Below are 26,060 nucleotides of genomic sequence, written 5' to 3' on the forward strand. Positions count from 1 at the left end.
AATACGACTGCAGGCTTCTGGGTGAGGCTGTGCTTTACCTTCAGTACTCAGTGGCTTTGCTTTTCATCCTTGCCCACGAGCAGCAACCATCCCACTAACTTAAAGGAGGTTTTTTTTTTTGTTTTTTTTTTAATGCTATCCATTCATTCCTATACTGTTCCAGTGATGTGATCATTTTTTAATGTATCACCTAGTCTGCATCATGATTGTAATACATGCTCTATAAGAGAATAGGAAACCTATTTAAATAGTATAAATTTTATACTTAATAATTATATATTTAATATTTAATTATGTTTACGTTAATTATAATTATATATAGTTCATCATATTGGTACGTTATAGGGTTCATTCTAATTATTGTTGTCTATCTTGAGCATTTTTTTCAGGATAATGCCCTAGATCCACCTTTTCTTCCAGAAAGTTCTAGAGCATTTAGAGATGATCAGGGACCAGAAGATTGAGAAGGCCTGTCTGGCCAAATGTTCTGTTTTCAGTGAGCCTTTCCTGGATGATACTGCATAAGATTTCAGCTGTTCCCCATGCCATAGCTCTTTCTGCTGTATCTTTTTTCCTTAACATTTATCATTATTTAGCATATTTTATTCATGTATCTTCACCTCCTACTAGAGAGTAAGCGTCCCTTGAGGGCAGAGATTTTTGTCTGTTTTGTTTACTACTGTGTATCTGGTACCTAAAACAATGCCTGATGTGTTAGGTGCCCAATAAGGGGAAAGATGACTGAACGAATGAATGAACAGTAACCATGTATTTCTTTGGAACTTAAATATTTGTAAGTGCTCCTAATAGCATAGCTAGTCAACAAGATTTATTGAGTGCGTACTATGATATATGCCCGCAAATGCTTACTAGACAGCAGCATTATCTTTTGAAAAGAATGAGTGTAAGTAGAGCTATCTGTCATTGATTACAGAGCTACACTTCTGCCTGGCAGATGGAACAGATAAGAGAACTTGTGCTGAAGGCTACTGTCAGGCAGCGCTTGGGTGAGATGCTGCTGTTTAGTTCCTTATGCTGGTTTAGACCCGTAGCTTTCACTTAACCCACTGGATATTACCCACTGCATGTGGGTTATTTTCAGACTCAAGTGGACATTGATAAAGCTCTAATAAAATGGAAGCAGTACCTTATACTCCCTAAGTGTCGAGCTCGGGCTTTCAATACCTATTTAGAGAATCTGACTCATTTGGAAATTGATTAAAAGGCAGAATTAACCAGGATGCAAGAAAAATAAGCATAATGCAAGCGTACTCCTTTCTTACAGCAAATGAGAAACCACTTTCGTGCCATCTTTTGTTGATAAAAGGATAATCCTCTGTAGTTTATCTTTTGAATTTTGCACCACATTGAAGTGTTACCTAGTCAAGTAAATATAATTTAGATTTTCTAAGGTTAAGGTTTTGAATTCCAAGGTGAAATAGGATAAGGGCTCAGAAATTCTCCAAAATACGCTGCTTAACAGTTTTGACTCTTGTTGGGAGATGATTATCCATGGATCTCTTGTGAGTACGGGCGCTGGTAGCTTTTTGTTCTGAGTTATCTTTTTCAAGGATGTTTGTAGTAAACGTTCTTGGAAGATAGAGATGGTGTTTCCCTCTGGAGTAGAGGACGGATTTGTTTTCTTTCTAGTATAATAAAGATAACATCTGCCTCTGGGACTAAGGTTGGATAGATTCGCTTGTAGCTCATTATGAAAGATTAGGGTTTCCTAAGCTCAGGGTTCCTCAGTGACACAAACCCCTAGCACGTGCAGCACCCTAGTGACCTGCTTCTCTTGCCTCTGCGGGATTTGGGGGTCATGGGGAATGACTAACAAATATGAAGCTCATGTTACCTGCCCTGAGTCATAAAGTCTCTTGCTTCTGACCCAGGAGTTTCATGTCTTCTGCCAGCATCCCTGAAACCAGGGCAGGCTAACTTGTTAGCTTGCAAGTAAAATCTCAAGTTCTTTATAGTTCTTGAGAATTCTCAGTTTCATGTCCATAAAAGCTTCTTTTTTTGAGAAAAGGAATGCTGAAATTCACCCAGCTTGATCAAGGAAGAACATATTTTCGAAGAAAATGATTTGTGCAACAAAGGTTATGGGAGTGTTTATATCATAGAGGAGGGAGGAAAATTGAAATGTTCCTCAAGCATTTTAATTATTATTATTTTAATTATTATTTATGTTTGGCTATGTTGGGTCTTCATTGCTGCACATGGGCTTTTCTCTAGTTGTGGTGAGTGGGGCTACTCTTCATTGTGGAGCTCAGGCTTCTCAGTGCGGTGGCTTCTCTTGTTGCAGAGCATGGGCTCTAGGTGCTCGGGCTTCAGCAGTTGCAGTGCATGGGCTCAGTAGTTGTGGCTCACAGGCTCTAGACTCAGTAGTTGTGATGCACGGGCTTTGTTGCTCTGTGGCATGTGGGATCTTCCCGGACCAGGGCTCAAACCCATGTCTTCTGCATTGGTAGGTGGATTCTTAACCACTGCGCCACCAGGGAAGTCCTCAAGCATTTTTAAAGTAAGCATTGAACCCATCCTATTGCTGCTTCTTTTCACATCCTGACCCTGAACCCTTGGAGTACCCTGTGCTCAGACCTCATCTCTATGTCCACTTTCTAGTGACCCCATCTAGTCTCATGGTTTAGAAGTACCATCTGTACCCTGACAATGAATGACCAACTCTATAAGTCTCCCCTGCAGCCCAGACTGGTGTCTTCAGAGGCCTTCTCGGCATCTCTGGTTGGCCTCTCAAACCGAACTCCTACTTACCAGCACCATCCCCACCCCTAACCTTCCTCTCCAGTCTTTTCATTTCAGCAGTCATCAAGACCTTCCTCCCAGTTGCTCAGGCTAAAAATGTTGGAATCATTTTGACTCCTCTTTTTCTTTCACATGACACAAGTATTCCACCAACAAATCCCTTTGGCCCTATCTTCACAGTGTAAACAAAAATCTGACCATTTACACTGTCCCAGAGATAATTGTCCTGCTGCAAGCCGCCATCGTGTCTTGCCTGGATTAACAGTGGTATTGGCTCTCCCTGCATCTGCCCTTGACGCCCTTCCCCAGATTATTCCTAATGCAGTAGCCAACGTGATTCTTAAAAATAAAGCCAGATTCTGTCACCTTTTCAAAGAATTCCCTCATCTCTCAGAATGAAATCCAAAGACCTTAATTTGACCTTCAAGGCCCCTCCCCATGGTTCCTGCCTGTCCTCATCTCCCACCACTTTCTCTCTGGCTCACTCTGCTGAGCTACACTGGCCTGCTTGATCGTTCTTAAACAAACCAAGCGTTGAACAGCCTCAGGACCTTTGCACTTACTGTTCTTATTGCTTGGCAAGCTTTTTATCCCAGTATGTGCCTGGTGCCCTCTGTTACTTCCTTTGGGTCTCTTCTCAAATGTCTCTTATCAATGAGATCATCCTTGACACCATCTGATATGTGTATATGTGTATCTGTGTGTGTCTATATATATATATTTATATACGATTTAAGTTACGTATGGTTTGTTTGTTGCCTTTTTCCCCCTGCTAAAATGTAGGCACCAACAGGATTTGTATAGCAACCCTTAGAAAAAAACCTAGTTTACATCAGGCACTCAATAATAATGGTTGAATGAATGAGTGAAATGTTTATCATTGATCAATACTAATTACAGATTATTATTATGAATTATTAAATCCAGGCCACCCAGGCTTGATTTTAATCAGTGCCTTTCTAAGTGTAGGAAGGAGAAAACTATTTTTGTGGTTCCCAGACACAGCATTTCTCACACAGTGAAAAAATATTCTGTCTTCAATCCTTTTTTCAACCCTTCTAAGTTCATGAGGCTGAAGATGTTTATAACAAAGAGAGAACAGCTGTCAGGCCCAGGACCTTGATCAGGCAATGATATCAAAGCTCAAATTGAATTACATTATTTAATTATTTATTTCCACAGATATTTTATATAGAGGCGAAGTGGCCCTGGAAGTTGTGATTTACGATCATGGTATATGTTTGCCTTATAAAATAATTGTACTTAATAAAAGTGAGCTAATTTTTTTAAAAGGCATTAATGAAACAGAATAGATAGATCAAAAACTATGGCAAAAAAAAAAAAAATAGTGAAGGTGGTACATGAGTGAAATTGGGAAAGTTTGGGAAGCACTGATTCTGATAGTAGACTTGGATTTGCACCTGAAGTGATGAGGCTGTTTTTAGTGTAGTCTTGGCACTCAAATGTTATACCATATTACAATCATGACATCTACTGAAAAGAAGAAAAAATGCACTTATGTAAATGTAGTCCAACTTTTAAACTGCTATGGTGAGATTTGTCTGCAACCAATTAGATTGAATTAGCTAATTTTGGTTACAATTTGAAAATTGTCCTGTAAGAATTTGACTCTACCTTGGTCATTTTTTTTTGTTTGTTTGTTTTTAATCTGAGAAGGGATTTGATAGTGTCTAAAGAGGTATTATCTACTGAGTGACAGCTAGAGGGCAAAAGTAGTATTCCTTTTGGAATTCTTCCTCGGTTGATAAGATCAACCAATTCACAAATGGGATAAGCACCCTAAAACCTTCTTATCCACATTAAACCCAAGCAGGGAGACTTGAGTCACCTTTCTGCATGATTGAAGTGGCATTTGTGGGGTAACTTCAAGTGTCCTTCTGTGATTCAAACAAATTTTTCCTTAGCCTTTCCCTCTAGGTCCCCCCAGTGTCCCATTGTCTGCCTCGAGAAGCCTGTGCAAGGCCACTGAGTGGGTCCTACTTCCCCTCCAGGAAGGAGTGTTTACAGTGGACATAAGAGCCAGTGATTGCCTTTCTGTGTACCTGGAAGCTTCTGAAACTCTGAGTTTCTCTTTATTCATTAAACATTTAGTGAGAAGTGGGAGAAGCTCAATAGATGTGATATATCAGGAGATATGTATATGGTGTGAAAGCTAACTGGCGTTAAACTTATAAAACCACTTAGGGCAGAGTTGATAAAGTGTGATGCAAGAAGCACCTACCGCAGAGTAACCCTGATGCTGGTTAATGATTCAGATTTCTGGTCTCACCCTGGTCTCCCTAATCAGCATCTCAGTGGTTAGGGTCTAGCGTTTCCAACCAGCTCACCAAATCTGAGGACCACTGCTTTGTTGGACATGGGCTTTGAATTGGTAGTGGAGTGTTGGCAGAGGGGAGAGTATAGAAGTAGTCTGTTTAGAACCATCCAGATAAGGATTCTCTGGTCGTGGCCCTTCATGACCTATAAAATTCACAGGAATTGGGCTTTTCTTTAGAACAGCATCATTAAATATAGAAGTCAGAAAATGTTGAGCTAAAAAGTAAATATAAAAATTTATGCTCTAAACATCCCTGACTAGTAACATGGAGATGGAAAAAGTCATGGTATTGAGCTATGTCCTATGAAATTCTGTATGGAGCAAAAGAAGCAAGGGTATAGAACTCCCTGTTATGCAGTATATCTGCACCCATGAGTTCAGAGCTGAAGACTGAAGTCAAATGACTATCAGTGATGAAAACCCTGGCTAACCTATAGGGTGTACTATAAATTGTGAGGATAAAAGGTAACATTTGTTTATTCAACAAATTTTTTTTTCAAGTGCCAAGGCACTCAAGGATAAGTCATACACAGTCAGGTTATACATATAAGTTAGACATGATTTCTGCCTTCATAGGTATATTCCATAGACTGAATGTTTGTGTTCCTCCCAAACTCATATGTTGAAACCCAATCCCCAGTGGTGTTAGGAAGTGTGGCCTCTGGGAGGTGATTAGGGCATAAGGGTGAGCCCTCATGAATGGGATTAGTGCCCTTATAAAAGAGACCCCAAAGAGTTCCCTCATCCCTTCTGCCACATGAGAACCCATTGAGAAAACAGCTCTCTGAACAAAGAAGCAGGCTCTCACCAGACACTGAATCAGCTGGCAGCTTGATCTTGGACTTCACAGTCTCCAGAACTGTGAAAAATAAATTTCTATTGTTTATTAACCATGCAGTCTGTGGTATTTTGTTATAGCAGCCTGAATGGACTAAGGATATTAATCAGACATTGAAATAATCATAAAACTATGACTTACCAGCTGTCATTGGTGCAACAAAGAGAAAATAAAAAGATCTTCCCGAGCAAAAATGTGAGCTTGTAACAGGAAAATCTTGGTGTGTTTGTGGTGGGGGGATGGGTAGGTGGTCAGGAAAGGTTTTCCTAAGCCACCCCCACCACTCCGGGAAGAGAGGTTTGAGCTGCCATGTAAAGGATGAAAATACAATCGCCACTTAATTTCTCCTTGTAATAAAAGTCAACTAAATGGACTTCATTATTCCAAAGAGCAGATTTGCATTCCCTTCTTACTAAAAGTCACTTAAATTTTGCATAAATCAACCTGGAAGTATTGACGCTTGATGACCTTCAAAAGTTTACCATGTGAGGGGCTTCCCTGGCAGCACAGTGGTTAGGAATTCACCTGCCAATGCAGGAGACACGGGTTCGAGCCCTGGTCTGGGAGGATCCTACATGCCACGGAGCAACAAAGCCCGCGAGCCACAACTACTGAGCCCAGGCGCCTAGAGCCAGTGTTCCTCAACAAGAGAAGCCACCACAGTTAGAAGCCCATACACTACAATGAAGAATAGCCCTCGCTCTCCGCAACTACAGAAAGCCCGTGCGCAGCAACGAAGACCCAATGAAGCCAATAAAAAATCAATCAATCAATCAGTTTACCATGTGAAATGTTTATAGAGCATCTATCATCTCTCCATTCACCGTGCTAGGCTATGGAGGCTTGAAAAGTATATGTAACATGCTGAAGAGCATGTGATCTGGTGGCAAGCAGTGTGCTTACTAGAGGAACCATGGCTGGTAGCAGAATAGGTGCAGGTGAGTGGTCCAAAGCTCAGGTGCAGCAAGTCTGAGGCTGCAGAGACCACCTAGAGCTGAGTGGTCCAGGGGTGTTGCCAAGGTGACAAGATATGATAAAGCACGGATGCTCCAGAAAATGTAATAATCTTCCCAAGACTGGAAAGGGGGAGCATGCTAGTTGTGGTCAGGGGTAGCAGCTGCCTTGCTCAAGGTGGTGGAGACGGGTGTGGCTGGAGTTGACACTGGCCTTCATTTGAGCAAGCAAGCTTCCTGCCAGAAATGAATGGAACCATAACGTTCCTATTGTAGTTTGAAAGACGGCATTTTAAACATTAATTAGAGTAACTTTGTTCCATTTCAAAAATGGAACTAGTGTTATATGCTATTTATAGCCACATAGTTTTAAAAAAGACTTCTGAACATTGGATGTCTGTAGAAATTTTTAAAAATCAGATCGTGTGAGCTCATCTCTCAAGATAGCATTGGCAGAAATCCTCATACAGAATTATGTTTTAATAGAGACTGTTGCCACTTCGCCATGTGAGTCTTAACTGTGTGTTAGAGGGTGTGGGAAATGCTACCTTTTGATATCTTTTAAAAATCCATTGGCCTCTATAACATCCAATCCATCAAGATAGCCTATGAATATCAAAATTATTTTTAAAGTGTTTATCTAAAACTATTAGAAAATTCAGGTTACAACTTCTACTTATGTCAATGAATCGCAATATATGTTTCAAGAATTAGTCTTTAAAGATTGAGGTCTGTGAAAGGGCTTGGGAAAAGCATCCCATCTCCAATAGCACTTTCCATTTTTACCAGCTTAGGGTTTATAAGATATTTACCAGACCAGTATCATTCCATGTAGAATATGTGTATTTATAAAATGCAAGGATTTTATGGAGTAAAATGGATGAAAATTGAGAGGTGGGTGGGTTGAATATACAGATTAAGAGTTTTCTGTGTTTAGTTTTTCTTAAGTAAAATTGTATTATCTAATGTATATGCTATTAGAACTAACTCTTTATGTTTCTGTCTCATTTCCAAAGTGGAACTTCAGGTGGTGATAAAATGATTAATTTGATGCTCTTTTCATTGCAATGTAATCTCTGCGATTTGATCTAGAGATATGGGTCAAGAAAGTAACATCATCACATTGTCCATACCCACAGGATAAGTGCTCTTCTATCCTGAATGGAAAGGCCATTTATTCTATCATAAGTATTTCTAACCATAGATATAGTATAGCCTCTTTCACGAGCCTATTTTCATTTGTAATCACCTCTCTGGTTATAGCTATAAGCTTATCTAACTTACATCTCTTTGTACATGTAAAGCGAATGTGTCCCTGGTTTGTCCTTTAGATGGAAAAGAGCTGATTATTGATTTCCTTAAAATAACCCACCATACACTTAAAGCCCATTATTACCCCAACCTCTTTTCTTTGGTCTAAATCCAGTTCCATCTACTTTTTTTTTTCCTTAAATGTTTTCTCCCAGCCCGTTAATTACTTCTGTTGCTACCCCATGATCCCATTCTAGTTTCTTCTCATGCACCTTAAATCATGGAGCACTTAACAAGGTGCAGTCTTATTCTCTGTAATCAGGACCTTCTTGGTGTTGTGAGCACAAAGCAGAGCATAGTCTGACCCTACACATAGCACATGTGAATTGAAATTGTCTCTTGAGTTGTTGAATTGCGGTCAATTTCTGTTGTGAAGGAACTTCAGAGTCTTAAGAGACTCAAGAAGTTGAGAGAGGGTAGAGTTACTACCTTGGCACCACTATCTTGATGCCAGTGATATACTTTCAGAAGCAAACACAGGATTACTGGCTCTTTCTTTACACTGTACCAAAGCAACTTGGTTCCGCCCGCACTTTCCAGACACCAGCCTGGTTTATAGCAATATGAAATAGGAGGAAAGGGACAAGAAGTTTCCATCTCTCTGAGTATCATGGAAGATATAAAACAGCATAAGTAGTGGTTTTTGCCTTCAGAAAGCATGCAGTTGAGATGAGGAGAAAACCACAATTGCAAAATAAGGTACAAGATAATATATACTGAGTCATATGTTAATAATTGCTCTGAGCCTCGAGGAAGCAGAGCCAGAGGGGACTTGAAGAAGCCATCAGCATCATCACAAGGTCAAACCTGAGTGGGGCCTGGGAGGCTGGTTGGGGTTGGCATGGGCGTTGGCAGGAGGTATCTGTCCGGCAGAGGGATGGGAGGGTCCGTGTGACTGGAATTAAGCCCTGATGGTCAGGAAGAGTCAGATGAATGTTTGGTAGATGCCACAGCCTTGGATGCAAGGTCAGAGTGTTTGCAGAGTGAAGCAGAAGGTCTTTTACCATACTAATTTGAAGGAGGGGTGCAGGGCAGATTGGGTGGGAGAAATCAGAGAAAAAGAGCCCATTAAGAGGGTTAATAGACCCCATCCCAACTGCTTTTTGTGGTTGCTGGTAAAAATGGTGATGCATCTGTGCCTTTATCTGTTTTCTACAGGGTCAGCTTATAGACACACATATAACTCTCATGGAGGCTGTGTCCTTGGTGTCTGAGAGTTCATATAAGGCAAAGATACATGACCGAGCTCTTTCTGGGGACTGAAACGGGGAAATGGAGAGGAGAGAATATAGATCTTAAAACTTACCTATGGGCCCAAAATTCCAATGGGTGGCCTAGTTTGAGGTAGGCTTACCTGGAATAAGCAAGGTCCTATTAAGTCTGGCCAGCCTGTCATTTCTTCCTTGTGCATGTTTTCAGCATTTATGTGTGATATTTTCTGATTATTAAGTAATCTATGCTATCACAGAAGACCTTAATACTTGTTTTGTGTTATGGGTCAAAATCAAACAAAACAGTACATCGAGTGAGAGAGATTATTCCGGGTGGTATCTTTGTTATTTGACTTGGTTATAATTAATGTCATTTGTACATGAATTTCAACAACAAGCATTAAAAACAAATGTACTACATAACTGAAGATTTTATTAATATGAGAAGTTCCTACATGATTCCTTTTCAACCAAGTCTCTTTCCTTACTGTTGTAAATTCAAACTCTGAATTAATACAACGCCTCAAATGCCTGGCTTTGGTGTCTCATTTTGCCATCTGGTTGGACTTCTGTCTTCTTTCCCAGCGGTAATCATCGATTTTGAGGAGCATTTAGAAGTTAATGTGAAAAGCTATTTAAGTATGTTTTTGAGGCTTAGTGTTTGCTTCCAGGGTGATGCATTAGCTAATAGTTATTTTCGGTGAAAGCTGCCCCCTCTGTTGTTGTTTATGAGTCTCTGTTCAGCTATTTTGAGCTCTGGGCTACAGCATGTAGTGCTTTGGAGCTACAGTGTGTGGCATTTTCAAACACACTGCTCTGGGTCTCAGAGCAAACTCTGATTCAGTGAGAGCCCACACTGTAGTAGAATTGGGGGTGGTTTGGGAAGATGCTAAGTCAAAGTCTACCTTTGTATTTTCTTTGAAGAAAGTGTTTGAGGAAATGAATAGAATAACATCTTGGATGAAATAAAATTCTTTTAAAATTTAGTTAGGGTAGCGGGTGGAGGGAGAGGATGGGAAGCACGTGATATTCACTGTGCGGATCCACTGAGAGTCCCGTAGCCTGCGTCTGTCCCACCCCCAGCTCCTGCGCGTGGCAGCCTAGGAGGAGGCAGAGACAGTGCTGGCCCAGGCAGGGTAGAACAGGGCTTTCATCTGTAAAGTAGAACTTCTAGAGCACATAGCCCTTTTAGGATGTGGCGAAAAGGAAACCCTCGTGCGCTGTTGATGGGAATGTAAATTGGTGTGGCAACTATGGAAAATAGTATGGACGTTCCTCAAAAAATTAAGAATAGATCTACCATATGATCCAACAATCCCACTCCTGCGTATTTGTCTAAAAGAAACAAAAACACTAATTAAAAAAGATACATACACCCACAGCGGAATCATTTTGCTGTACAGCAGTGATTAACACAACATTGTAAATCAACTATATTTCAAGTTAAAAAAAGAAGGAAAAGATACATGCACCCCTAAGCTCATTGCAGCATTATTTTCAGTAGCCAAAGTATAGAAGCAACCTAAATGCCCATCAATAAACGAGCAGATGAAGATGTGGTGTGTATACATACACACACACACACACACACACACACACACACTGGCATATTACTCAGCCATAAAAAAAGAATGAACTCGCCATTTTCAACAACATGGATGGGCCTCGTGGGTATGGTGCCAAGTGAGATAAATCAGACAAAGACAAATATTGTATGCTTTCACTTTTATGTGGAATCTAAAAACAAAACAAATGAACAAATAGCAAATAACACAACAGAAACAGTCATAGATACAGAGAACAAATAGTGGGTGCTGTGGGGGAGGGTTGAAGGGGGAGAAGATAAATAGATGAAGGAGATTAAGAGGCACAAACTTCCAGCTGCAAAATGAATGAACCACTGGTATGAAATGTACATTGTGGGGAATTCAGTCAATAATTATGTAATATTTTTGTGTGGTGACGGATTGTAACTAGACTTATTATGGTCATCATTTTGAAATGTATAGAAATATCGAATGTATAGAAATACTCACTACGTTGAGTAACAAGACCTAGCATAGTGTTGTACGTCAACTGTACTTGGAAAACAGACAAACATTCATAGGAAAAGAGAACAGACTTTTGGTCACCAGAGGTAAGGGTGAGGGATGGGGGGAGGATGAATTGGATGAAGGCAGTCAAAAGGTATAAACTCTCAGTTATAAGTAAGTACTAGTGATGTAATGCACAACATGATAAATATAATTAACACTGATGTGTGTTGTACATGAAAGTTGTCGAAAGAGTAAATCCTGAGTTCTCATCACAAGAAAAAAAATTTTTTCTATTTCTCTACTTCTGTATCTATATGAGATAATGGATGTCCACTGAACTTACTGCGGTCATCACTTCATGATGTATGTAAGTCAAACCACTGTGCTGTACACCTTAAACTTGTACAGTGCCATGTGTCAATTATATCTCAATAAAACTGGGAGAGAAAATAAAAATAATGTAAAAAAGAAGAAAAAAAGGAGGGAAGGGAGGAAGGGAGGAAGGAAGAAGAAAGAAGGGAGTGAAGGAAGGAAGGCAGGCAGGCAGGCAGGCAAGCACATGCCCCTTATTGCCAGAAATGAGCGGGTGTAACCCAGATCTTGCCATGTAGGGCCTCCACTTCCCTGGAGCAAGTTCAGAAGGGCACTTCATGCCCCTCGATGGGCTGACCAGCTGGCAGAGTGCCAGACCACAAAACCAGCACCTGCCCTAGAAAAGAGAAGAAAGAACCTACCTAAGGCTCTGGGCCCCCCATTAGAATTCTTATGTTCCTCAAAACTGCATTGAAAATGTTGATCGCGTTTGCTTGACATCCCTCTCTCTCTTGCTGGGATGAATTGACTAAAGCACCAATGAGACCAGCAGAGATGTTCAGTCTCCTGATCTAGATGAAGAACGTGTCTCTCGCATTTTACCTCCAAGCAACCTTTGGGCAGAGTTTTAAGTATTACCTAGTCTCCTAAATTTCTGGCAATATGAACTGCTTGACAGATGGAATGTCTCTGAAATGAATTTGTTGCGACGTAAATGTAACTGCTGTTTTTAGAAAGTTGAAGAAATAGTTGCTACTACAACCCTGTTCGTGAGACTAAAATACTATGCTGTTTTCACCCTTATTTGACACCTCCAAGCTTTGTTCCCCTCCTGTTCTGTGGTATTTTTACAACACAGGCAGCTCCTGTTAACTTTTTTTTAAAGGATGTAAAACTTTAAAATGTGCTGTTACTAATGTCACAACTTTTATATAAAATTGCTTTGATGCACATTTTCCTACTTCCCTGATTAATGGTATTCATTGGTTTGCAGAGAATGAACTCAAGGGTGTAACATCTACAAGACCTGGCTGTTTGTGGCCATGCTTTAGGGATAGCAAAGCAGACAAGATTCAGGGAGGCCTTGAGTGGGACATGTTTTGAATAATTGATCATTGAGAAGAAAGCAATTAATCTCTTTCACTGGCAGCTCTATTATTTTATGCTTTTCCCCGGACATATGCTAACTTTCAACTAAAGCAAAGACAAATGGAGCATCCAAAGTTAAAAACCTAAATATAGCCTACTGAAGTTCGACCTTACTAATTGGCATTGTGTGATCATTTAGATGGAAAAGTTTAACTTTATTAAGAGTACTTGCTAAGCTATTAACATAAAACAGACCAAAAGTTTTTTTTAATTTTTAAAATGTTCATCTTTAGATATTTTTGGTTGGAAAGAGTAACCGCTTTGTCAAAGTGTAATCATACAAATATAGAATGAACAAGTACCAGAGATTTAGTCAACTCATTAATGAGGGAACTGGCAGGATATAAAGTTGGTTCAAAGGAGAACCAGAGGAATAGGTTTAAAGGCATTTAAGAAAGGATGTTGGGATAAGATGCCAAGGTTAAATATAAAACTGATAGCAGTCTAACAGGACAGTAAATCTGCACAGACATCATCTGCACATCTACTGGACAAGGATCTACAAGTTACGGTTAACTTTCAAAGCCCAGGCTTTTAATTAGTAATAAAGAGCTTGCCAAACACAGATCCAGTGCGCCAGGTCATGAAATAATTCTGTGTGAGCTGTTAATATACTCCTGTATGACACCACAGGAACATGCTTCTCTCCTTCACCTTGTTTACAAGTTTTGGATAATTTTTCATAACATCTTATTGTTAAAGTGAGCTTCTGCTTGTATAGGCACCAAGAATAGTCAAATTCTTAGAGACGGAAAGTGTAAGTGGTTTGCCAGGGGCTGGGGGTAGGGAGGGAGAAGGGAGAGTTATTGTTTTATGGGTCCAGAGTTTCAGTTTTGCAAGATGAAAGGTACCCTGTGGTGATGGCCGCACAACCAGGTGCTAAATGTCACCAAACTGTACACTTAAAAATGGTTAAGATGGTCCATTTTATGTTATGTGTGTCTTAGCAAACTTAAATAAATTTAAAAAGTGAGCTGACACATAGGCATGTGAAGAAAAGGCAATAATTCTTCATCCTGCTGAGATAACGCATTGAATAGCCCTGCGTGTGTGTTAATTCACTTTTTCTTGCTCATGGAAACATAAGAAGACTCTGTTTTTAAAGGGGGTTATTAAAATGCTTTGTAAAATTTTCTCTTTTAACAGTACATTATGGACAGTCCTCTAGGTTACAGATCATGATCTAATTCATTCTTTCTATACAAACTCCATATACTGGATATACCTTAATTTATCCAACTATTGCTCTACTGATGGAAATTTGAGTTCCTCCCAGGTTTTTGTTTGTTTGTCTTTTGCCAGTACAAACACTGTTATAATAAAACTTTTTTTAAAGCTCTTTATTGGAATATAATTGCTTTACACTCTTTTCTTTTTTTTTCTTAAGCTCTTTATTGGAATATAATTGCTTTACACTCTTGCACCAGCTTTTGAGGTACACCAAAGTGAATCAGCTGTATTTATACATATATCCCCATATCCCCTCCCTCCCGCGACTCCCTCCCACCCTCCCTGTCCTGGCCCTCTAAGGCATTTGTTTTAATACAGGAGAGTGATGCTGACGGCCAGGATTGGAGTAGAGATGGCAAGAAGGCAGAGGAAGGAAATGGATCAAAGAAATGTTTTCTTGGGAAAATGGATTGGATTTAGTGGCCAGTTGAAAATTTTGGTATAAGAGTGGGAGAATGCATAGAGAACAGCAGGAGGTTTTAGAAGAGATGGCAGAGGACCTGAGAGGGTCGGGTTTGTTTTGACCATGCTGTGTTCGAGATAGAAGGGCTATCTGTGTCCAGCTTGGGGAAGATGTCATAGATAGACACTGATTTGCGAATCCTTCACTTAAAGTCATAGTTGAAGTTCTGAGCGTGGGTGAGACCTTTTCCCAGGGATGCCTTATATTCCCAAAGAAGGAGGTGACATCCATGGGAGTTACCTGCATTTAAGTGTCTGGCCAAGGAGACTGAGAAGTTGTGGCCAGAGGAGGAGGAACAGGCGAGGAAAGCCTGGAGAGGAAGGAGTCTGAGATTATGTCCCAACTAGTCCATTCTTAGGAAATGTGATAATGTTAAGTACTCTTAGGTCTGAGCACTACAGATGTTCCTTCTCACTGCTTGCTGCATACGTCTTTCATGACCCCTGCCTCTGAGTCTGTTTTCTTTTTTTTTAAGAACTTTTATTGCGATGTAATTGACATACAATAAACTGCATATATTTAAAATATACAATTTGATATTTTTTTCTTATCAGTAAGGTATATATGGCAATCCCAATCTCCCAATTCATCCCCCCCACCCCGCCCCCCGCTCTCCCCCCTTGATGTCCATATGTTTGTTTTGTGGGTCTGTTTTCAAATGTTGGTTTCCTTGTGTATAAACCACCAGAGACAATGGTACAGTTTGGTAAGCCAATTCGGGCCACCGCTTTGAATTTAAGGACTAAGCCAAATCAAATTGCAAAGGGGCACAGTCAGATCGTAGTTTGGCATCTCTCAACAGTAATTACAAAGTCATTTTCAAGGCTATATTAGGTTCATGTAAACTAAGACTTATTATTAAAGGAAAGCATGTGTCAATTTCACAAAACCATGTGAACTGGAGAGGCTGCAGAGATACCCTAAGGAAGCAGTGAACACAGGGATTTTTAAAACGTTTAGAATTAGCTTTGAAGCTGTTTCAACAATCTGTATTAGTGTAAAGATTACCCTGTTGCCACCAAATCTTTTTATAAAGGATCCATGAATTTTTATACTCTATCTACCTTAGGTGATTGGAAGAGAGACTAAAGGGAATTACTAGCAGCCCAAATGCCTTATTTTGTCACCTCTTATGGTTTTGAGAAATACCCAAATTAGAAGAGCAGCTGGGTCCTTGGAACTGCTTGATGCCACTGAGGAGTGAAATCAGTGGGAATCTGCCGAGTTCAAGGCTGAATTCAATTTATAATAATTCAAAAATTGGTTCCCAGTCTTATATCAGATACCATGGCTGGAGGTTCCTAAAGATGACTCAAAAGAAGTGAAGCTGAGGACTCTTACCCGTAATGTGCTTTGTCATCTTCTGGGAAAATAAAAAAAATACATAGAAAAATATTTTTAAAAGTCTCTAAGGTGTCCTGTGACCATCAGAATTGTGTTTATTGTTGTTGAAGGAATTTGCAGGAAGAGAGAGGTTAGTCCATACTTGAGTTCCCTCCACCCACAGGACCCATTTGGTAAGGAAAAGGCAGGTGTCGGAACAGTGGGGGACTGGCAGGTTAGGGAGGCGGCAGGTGGTGAACGAGCTGGTTTCTAGGTAACGTGATCACAGTAGGGTTTATATGGTGGTCATTTTCAGACATGATGGACTCAGGCCATCATCTTGGGTTACTTGATTATAAATTGCAAAGAAGGAGGTCATAGCTGTGGAGTGTTGATCTAAACAAAGACAGATGAACCCACAGTGGAAAGTTTGTTGTAGGTTCTGTGTCACCTTGAATATCTTCAGGAGTTTGCGATTAGTAGAGACTGCTAACTCAACACTGGTTCATCTAGATGCATTCGTGAGTTGTGGGAACTTATCATGTGTTCCAGTAGGTCCTTAGGAAAGCAATTTAGTGACTGAACTCACTTCGTCTCTACCTAAGCTGAGTGCCTCTTCCAACTGCTTGCAGGAAAAATTCAAGATGAATGCTGGAGTCTTTGCCCAAGGCCCTGAATTGTACAGGAGCCATACAACTGTGGGAATAGAGAGGTTAAGAATGGAGATTTCCAGCTTTGGTGTTGCTTCCAGTCACTTGGCAGTGGAAAATCTCTACTCGCAGTGGCTGCCTTTGGACCAGTTGGCTGAGTCCTGCTCTGGTCTTGTCTGGACCAGTTGCTGAGTCCTGCTCTGGTCTTGTCTGAACATGCAGGCCTGGCATCCCAGGACGTGCTTTTTTACACCATCTCCACAATTCATAGCTGCATAGTTTTGAAAGATATGCCAAAATCCAGACACAGAAAAGCAGCCTCTTTTGCATGTGCCGTGGTCTTGAACAACAGTTTCTATCTTGGACACATTCCCTTTTCCTTCCTCTTTTGCTTGTTCATTTTTATCTCTCTATAATATATAAATAATGGACTTATCCTATGTACTGCACAAAGAGAAAATTAAACGTCTGAATTTTTTAGAACTATGGGAAAGTATTTCCAGAGTGTGAAAAAATAGTCACTGGACATTTCAGCTCCTGCTTTTGGTATAGCGGGAATTTATTACTCAGCTCCATAAGTTTTTGTCCAAACCAAGCAGTTGTGTGGGCAAGCAGTGGGTACCTTTCCTAAACGGCACTGCCAGAAACAGTTTTGTTCATATTTGAGACCGCATGGACCAAAGATATCTTTCCATCAAAGACGGATTATCTCTGAATCTTTGACATATCACAGAAGCTCTTGAGCCATAGCCAATGGATTTTACTTGCATGAGATATTGCATAGCTCCCGAAGGGAAGGGGAACAAAAAGGGAGGGAGGCAAGAGAGCACTCAGAGCCCAACAATAAATAGCTCTTTGTACCATTCCCGCCCCCCCCCCCCAAACCCCATACTGCTGAGATCATAGAGTTAAGTTAGCAGCCTGTGGTAGAAGGCACTGCTACCCAGCAGCTGAGCAGATGATGACCAGATGTGAACTTGTCTGTCCACAGTGTGCGGCTGCGACCTGGCCCAAGGGGGCTTCTTCATAAAGAACGGAGAGTATCTGTGCACCCTGGACTACCAGAGGATGTATGGAACCCGCTGCCACGGCTGCGGGGAGTTCGTGGAAGGAGAGGTGGTGACCGCCCTGGGCAAGACCTACCATCCCAACTGCTTTGCTTGTACGATCTGCAAGTAAGTGTGGCTTCCGCCAGCAGACGAGCACTGGGTTCTGCTGTCAAAGCTTGGAATGTGCAATTTGGTCTTGACTTGTACTGAGTCTTAAGATATTTTTTCTTTTTTTTTTAATTTTTAAAAAATTGAAGTATAGTTGATTTACAATGTGTTAGTTTCAGGTGTACAGTGAAGTTATTCAGATATATATACATATATATATATATATCTTTTTCAGATTCTTTTCCATTATAGGTTATTACAAGATATTGAATATAGTTCTCTGTGCTATGCGGTAGGACCTTGTTTATTTTATATATAGTAGCTTGTATCTGCTAATCCCAAACTCCTAATTTATCCCTCCCCACCCCTCTCCGCTTTGGTAACCAGAAGTTTGTTTTCTCTGTCTGTGAGTCTGTTTCTGTTTTGTAAATACATTCATTTGTATCATTTTTTTAGATTCCACATATGTGACATCATATATTTGTTAAAATATTTTTTCTGATGCACTTTTAGATGTTTTTATTTTCCTACTGTATTATTAAGCTTAGTCAGAAAGTAATTTGCTTAGGAAACTTTATATGTGATATCCTCCACTAAATGATGGGGCTGATTTTAAGTGCCTTGAAACCAAAGCTGAAAGCAGCTCTAGTTCTTGAGACATTTTGAGCAATGGAGACATGGGAAGAAATAGCATAAATACTTGGAAAGACGAAGCTTATTTGGACATATCAGTTCTTATCAGATGAAGCTTATTTGGAGGTATCATTGTGTGGGTGTGGGTGTGTAAAATAGTTGCATTTGCTCTATAACCAGGGAAAGCAAACTACCCCTTGGGCCAAATTAGACCCAATACCTGTTTTGTAAATAAAGTTTTATTGGAACACAGCCATGCCTGTCTGTTTATATACTGTCTATGGCTGCTTCCAAGTGACAGTGGCAGAGTTGAGTAGTGACGGAAGCCTTATGATCTGCACAGTCTAAAAGAATATTTACAGTCTGATCTTTCAGGAAAAGTTGCCAGCCCCTCCTCTCGAGGCATCCGTCATCCCCCAAGGTTAAATCTTCACTGCACAAAGTAGCATGGTTAATGATCAGTCAGAGAGAAGAAGGAAACCGTGTGAAGTGTGAATGGGAAATATGGTTCACCGCTGTGTTTTGAGTGCTACACGTTATAGAATTTACAGTGGGTTCGATTCCTATAATGAGGAGACACCAATAAAGGACCGGCTATTTAACTGACCCACACGAATCGGGCAGTCCCTTGCCTTCTGGAGTGGTGTTGCTTGTGCATGCTCCATTTTGCCATGCCCTTGTAGAAACGACAGTTCAGTCAGTTCGTTTTGTTTTTCAGCATTTCATGTTTCTAGGCCAGAGAAATGTAAATGCTGGAAGGGTAAATTTGATTTTAGATAGTTAATTAACAAGATAATACTCATGGATAAATCATAATCAGAGTTAGATGAAATATTCATAATCAAATTATTTTAATAACTTTTTATAACTATTAGCCAGTTTCTCAGTTATATATTTTTAAATCATAATTTTAAGGTTCTGGGTTAATGAGCTGAAACTTTTTCTGTATTTAATCAAAAACAAATTTTCCTGTTTTGGGGTTGACCTCTCACAGTCTGGTTAAGAGCCCTGGGCTGGCATTCGGGAGACCTGAGTTCTGGTCCCGCTTCCTGGACTGATTTGAGACCTATGTGAACTCACTTTCCCACAGCAATTGTCTCATCTGTAAAATGAGAGGCTGTGAACTGGATACAAGTGATTCCCCAAACGTGCATGGTCACTGGCTTCCCCTAGGGAGGGTTTCTTGAAAAATACCCATTTCTAGCCTTTAACCCCCCCCCCCCCCCAACTCTCATGATGATTTAGTAGTTTCTGAAGGGTTACCAAGAACGATGTGACTCCGCTGGGTTGGAAGGCCCTGGCCCAGGTAGACTCCAAGAGCCTTCCTGACCCTGGTGCCAAGAGATGATTGCTTCAAGTTGGTAACGATGGACAGACATCTATCAGCTATAGCCCTGTCCCTAGACGTTTGAGGCCGCAGAGAGGGGCCCACTGTTGCTGCTCTAGTGCTGCTGCTGAGTAATGCCAGTTTTCCCTGAATCGGAGGCCACCTTTACAGTTTACAAATTGCATTCGTGTAGAAATTAATTTAACCCTCTGAGCAATTCTGTGAAGTCAGTCAGAAATTAGTATCCCTACTCATGAGTGATACTTTGAGACTCGGAGTGTAAGGGATTTTCCCAGTCCTTCACACCGCGAGGCCAAGATTTGCACTCAGGTGTGCTGGCTCTAGATCCAGTTCTCTTTCTATCACAAACATGCATGCAAATGTCAGAAGGAAGTGAACCCGTGTGGGCAGAGGATGCGAGGAAATGAAGGGGGTCATTTATGAAATAACAAAACCCAGCGTTCAGAAGACTTGGCCCCGTGTTGAGAACTGGACTCTGGTTCATCCCATGGTGGATCTGTGTGGGGGTCAAGTCTGAAAATGTAAGGTTAGATCAGCTGTAAGGCCTGATGAGGGTGAGGCCAGGGAGGCTCCTGGGCACACACGTTAAAGGGGTGCTTACTCCCGGGTCATGCAGTGCTCCTAACAGTGGGGCCCCTTAGACGCTTTGCCCCAGGTACCTCGCTGGCCTCTCCCTGGTCCTGGCCCTGATCAGTCACAAAGAACCTGTGCTTACTGTGTCTGTGGACCCTGCGCCCCATTGGGCCTCCTTGCAGAGCAGATCGGAGGCTTGTTCGGTTTTAGTTAATGAGTGTGAAGGAATAGGCCTGTTGGCATCCACCTGAGTGTGATTTTGTTTATTAAAGACAGAGCAAGTTCTGCCTTGGTGGACACCACCTGCACCTGCCTGTGGCGTGGTCTCCCTAGCTGGTCAGTCCACACAAGTGGCTTAACCTTTCTGGGCCTTATCTGAGCAATGGGAAGTAACAAGGCACCAGGAGAGAAGAGCGGAGGGGAGGGGAGGCGAGGGGAGGGAAGGAGACCATCTCAAACTCAGCACATCTAAAATTTGGCAGCGTGAGAATTTAAAACTCTCTTTAATGACTGGCACCAAGTGCATCTGTGGAGTTGAGTCCAGATTTACTACCTGTGTGTGCATTGCTGTTAATCACCAACTGTTAGGTGGCCAAAGGGCAACTTAAAGGAGGGACTTAAATCAGCTGTGAACATAAAACATGTCTAGAAGCTTGAATTTGTTCTTAAGAAATTGCTTCGGACTCAGATGTGTAGGGATGTTCAGCTTATGAGCTTTAAATTTCCTGATTGACAGAATCATGTTGAAACTCATGTTGAAGATCATTGGCAAATTGGCTGATTGCAAGTAAGCAGGTGTGGAAACAGTCATATGGCTATTAATTAATGACTGTTTTCTAAAGCTATCTACCTGCTGAACTGGGAGAAGAAGAAACTGATAACATACCTGCAGAAGGCAATATTTTTGCAATGGGTGCTGTTATTGATGAATATCTAATGTGAGAGGAAATTATCTTTCTGAAAAGAAGCTATTACTAATTTTTAAACAGATATTTATAGCATTTTCATATTTCTTCAAGTTTATAAGGGACCGGGTGCCCAGCACTGTGAGATAATTCAGTTTGCCCATTCAGACATCCAGGACACAGTCTAATTCAGCGTAATTATCACATTGGTCCAGGAAACTTAAGGAGTTAATGCTTGACCTGTAACCCGAGAGGGGGAGGGGTCTTAAGCTTGAATAGGAATTCATGGCATTTAAAATATTTCTTCATGGAGGTGTTTCCATTTGGAAAGTGGAAAATTTTACCGTGTGTGCTCTGCTAGGTGACTTGTTGGAACATCCTTCCACTAATAAGTGGAGGTAAATGGTTTCATTTTACTATCTGGTTGCCCGTAGAAGCCGTGCATTCTACTTTCTTCTCAAAACGAGGCACGTTTGTTTGGACTGGCCCCAGCTGGCTGGCTTGGTTCAGACTGCATTTCAGACGTTCTGGCTGGTGTTCCTCCAAGTAATGAGTTGGCACCGGAGGGCAGCAAAGCAGAAGGAGTGAGGAAAAGGAATGAAATTGCTGCAGTAACCTTGAGGGTGATGTCTTTCTATCTCCAGGCGCCCGTTTCCACCCGGAGACCGAGTCACATTCAATGGGAGAGACTGCCTTTGCCAACTCTGTGCACAGCCGATGTCTTCCAGCCCTAAAGAAGCCTCCTGCTCCGGCAGTAAGTGCCCCAGCCACCTGTTGACATGAATTCCTTCCTTCCTCATAGGTAGCTTAGGCAGGTACCTTCCTTTTTGAGAAACTCTGGTAGCAGGAGCCAAGAGTAGGACTATCTAAGGCATTTTCAATTGTAAAACGTGATGTGTGGAGAAGGCTTCACTAAAACCCATGCAGTGAGAAGCGTCTCCCTTATTTCAAAAGGACAGAAATAGAATTGGACATCAGACTGTGCATTTTGATGGTAAATGAAGGAAAAAGAATTATAACATGTTACATGAGATACGTCCCTCTCTGATCATGGAGATTAACCTGTGACAGCATTTGGTGATGACGTGATTGATCTGTATATTAAAAAAGCTGTCCCCACTGTTCCTTAGGCAACTGTGGTGGTTATAACGCACTCTTAAATGATTGTTTACTCTTTATCACACTTAAGTATTCTTTATTCATCTGGAGGGTTTCTGACAATTATTCATTGAACAGATAATTTGCTGAGCACCTGCAATGTGTGTTGTTCACACTGGAGATATAGGCGTGAGCAAAACATACTCAGCATCCTCAGGAAGGCTTTGTGTTTTTTTCACATCTTTATTGGAGTATAATTGCTTTATAATTGTGTTCATTTCTGCTATACAACAAAGTGTATACAAATATCCCCGTAGCCCCTTCCTCTTGAGCCTCCCTCCTACCCTCCCTATCCCACCCCTCTAGGTCATCACCAAGCATCAGGTTGATCTCCCTGTGTTATGCAGCAGCTTCCCACTAGCTATCTGTTTTACATTTGATGGTGTATATATGTCAATGCTACTCTCTCACTTTGTCCCAGCTTCCCCTTCCCCCCTGTGTCCTCCAGTCCATTCTCTACATGTCTGTGTCTTTATTCCTGTCCTGCCACTAGGTTCATCAGTGCCATTTTTTTTAGATTCCCTATATATGCATATATATATTTGTTTTTCTCTTTCTTTCTTACTTCACCCTGTATGACAGACCCTAGGTCCACCCACCTCACTACAAATAACTCAGTTTCATTCCTTTTTATGGCTAATATTCCATTGCATATATGTGCCACATCTTCTTTATCCATTCATCTGTCAGAGGAAGCTTATTTTTCAGTAGGAGCAGGTAGACAGTGAATGCACGTACAAAAATATCTAATATGTGAAGAAAATTAAAGTAGGAAGGAAAAGCAGGGCAGTGGGTCAGGGAGCCCTCTCTTGAAAAGTGTCACCCAAGGAGAGATCTGAAGAAAGCATGGGGACGAACTATCCATATATCATGGGATTGGTAATTCTTGATGACAAAGGCTTGTCTGACAGGTATGAATCCAAAGAAAACCAACTTCCCTCCAAATAAAAATAATGGCCAGTTGCAGTATTTCTTGTAGTAAATATCATTGGGTAGGTCAGTTCACTCTGAAGTGAGAGGGATTCTGAACTTGGGGCACCAGGCAAGGAAGCTCTCCTCCCTGACTTTCCTGGGACCTTAGGACACGGACTAGAGGGTTGCCTCAGTTTCTGCAGATGGTGCCCGTCCTCAGAGAACAAATGCCTTTAAACCCTGCCAGTCTCAGCACATAAGAATGAGATAAGCCACTTCTGCTCTGGAGGAATTTTGTGTAATTTGTAACAGAGATTCCAAATCTTCCTGTTAAAGTAGAAGATTTATACCTGTTAAAAATAAGAATGTTATGACCAAAAGCATTTACATAGAAATTGGATTTTGACCATCGGGAGAAAAGAAGAAAATAAATGTATTAGTGCGTCTTATTCAACACACATGATCAGATCCTTAGCATGTGGATTTATATGCCCTACTAATAAATAACAGCAGCCTGGGTAGGATAAGGGCTACAAAACAGGGCACGATCCTAGACCCCTGATGGGGTTTCAAGACCTTCTTACCTACTCTGCCTCATGCAGGTCAATGGGAAGGTGACCTAAGGTGAGAATAGGTACCCCCTTGCTTGAGAAGGCTTGCTTTGAAAGTATGTTACCAAAAATGTTGAAGGAATTCTTCAGTCTAGTTAAGAAAAAGAGGATTGTGTGAGTCCCAGGGTAGGATGACAGCTCTCACAGAGGATCACGTCTTGTAACAGGAATGGCTGCATCCTCGGATTCTATGGAGTCCTTTAGTCCAACTATCTTTCCTGATAGGTGAGGAAATTAAGGCCCATGGGTATACTCAGAGTCACACAAGCTACCCAATAAGAAAGTAGGGGGACTTCCCTGGTGGTGCAACGGTTAAGAATTCGCCTGCCAATGCAGGGAACACAGGTTTGATCCTTGGTCTGGGAACATCCCACAAGCCAAGGAGCAGCTAAGCCCATGTGCCACAACTACTGAGCCCGCATGCCACAACTACTGAAGCCCATGCACCTAGAGCCTGTGCTCCACAGTTAGATAAGCCACTGCAATTAGAAGCCCGCCCACCACAATAAAGAGTAGCCCCCACTCATCGCAACTAGAGAAAGCCCGTGTGCAGGAGCGAAGACCCAACGCAGCCAATAAATAATTAATTAATTAAAACAATAAGATAGGGTTAGAGGCAGGGCTTCTGACTCCTGGTCTGGGCTGTCTTTTTTGTTTTATCTAACACTCCTCATTGTTTGGTTTAAGAAATAGAATCAGGATATTTTTAAAGGCTTCTAGTCCCCTTCCTCCGTACAATTTGGGAACATATTTCCTAGTCACAGCTCCACCAAAATGGCTATTCCAATTTTTATTAAACATTGTTTTGCTTTATCTGTGTTTTCTTTTTTTATATGACATAGTTGTTACGCATATAAAAAATAAATTAAAATTCTAAGTGTAAAAATGTATCATACTCAAATTCATTACATTTCTAATGCTAGATTTAACAACTCTTGCATATGTACAAATTGCTAGACCAAATCATATTTTCTCCTTTTCTCCCAATGGATGAAATCCCTTTTCTCTGTGCAACTGCTTTGGTCAGAACATTTTTTTTTTTTAAACAAGTACATGTCTATTTAGATAAGTACTCAAATAGCATTTCTAAGGCGTGTGGGTGTGGGTGTCTGTCAAAAAGAGAGCTCTTATATATGGATACACATATGCAAAGTACCCAAATGAGACAGGCACACAAATACAAAAGCAAGGGAATTTTCAGCAAGGTTCTGAAATTCACTGGAGCATAATTAGAAAACACTTGGTTGTTCTTTGAAATTCTTTAATAAATGCCCTATACTTTAAAACTATCCTGATGTTACTTTGATTCTATTTTTTTTTTTAATTTTAACTTGGCAAAGCTTCCTAAAGAAAAGCAAAGCATGAAACTCTCCTTTGATAATGTTCACAGCATTGAAATATATCAGAGCGCGAAGATCCTCTTTTTCCTTTGAAATGTTCTTTCAAAAACGAGTTTGGTCTTATGAACTGAAATTTTATTTCACATTCTGTGGCTGGTTTTCCATAATCACTGAATAGGAGGTGAAGACAGTGTGAGAGGGAAAGAAGAAGTGAAGAGTGGCCAACAAAAGCCAAGTCAATGATGTGATGAGAATTTACACTAAATAGGCTCTGTTTGAGCGTACTCTAAATAGAGATGCAATTTCAGCTGTTCAGGGGCCTCCGTGTCTGTATTGCTGATTTAGGGAGACCTCCCAGTGGGGTGCCTGTGATGTCTTGGGTACTCTTTGCTTGGTGCTTTCTTCCACATTACAATAATTCTTCTCACCTTTATTTTCTTCTTAAAACATTCACATAGTACTCACTGTGATCAGGCACTGGTCTACAAATTTTAATCCTCATAACCACCCTATAGGTTGGTACTAAAACGATCCCCTTTTCACAGATGAAGAAACAGAGCCATAGCGGTTGAGTAATTTGCCCAAGGTTGCACCGTGGTGGAGCTGGGATACAGATGCCATGTTACTGTCCCTGATGTTTCTTTCACAGTGTAGGTATCACTCTCTGACTTCCAAAGATGGGGTGTTGAGCCTTGGAGCAGTGACTTGACTTGTCTGTGGATTTGCCCAAGGGTCTGCCCCCAAGGGCTGTGCACTTTCCGTGTGCCGCAGTTGCCTCCCTGGTGTAGCAAGGTTTGGGGGATGGAAACCATCAGGAAGTTATTCATAGAAACAAACTACATCAAT

General features: G+C 41.0%; 1 protein-coding gene across 12 annotated transcripts in view; it reads left to right on the top strand.

Moving 5' to 3' along the window:
• ABLIM1 (actin binding LIM protein 1) overlaps window positions 1-26,060 on the top strand; it is a 298,002-nt gene that overhangs the window by 158,427 nt on the left and 113,515 nt on the right. For all 12 annotated transcript variants that reach the window (XM_057735888.1, XM_057735892.1, XM_057735890.1 and 9 more), the window contains 2 exons: window positions 17,569-17,752; window positions 21,838-21,947. In XM_057735888.1, coding sequence (XP_057591871.1) covers window positions 17,569-17,752; window positions 21,838-21,947 — 294 coding nt within the window. The remainder of the gene's footprint in view (window positions 1-17,568; window positions 17,753-21,837; window positions 21,948-26,060) is intronic.

This window comes from Hippopotamus amphibius, chromosome 5, assembly GCF_030028045.1.
Source record: "Hippopotamus amphibius kiboko isolate mHipAmp2 chromosome 5, mHipAmp2.hap2, whole genome shotgun sequence".
NCBI lineage: Eukaryota > Metazoa > Chordata > Mammalia > Artiodactyla > Hippopotamidae > Hippopotamus > Hippopotamus amphibius.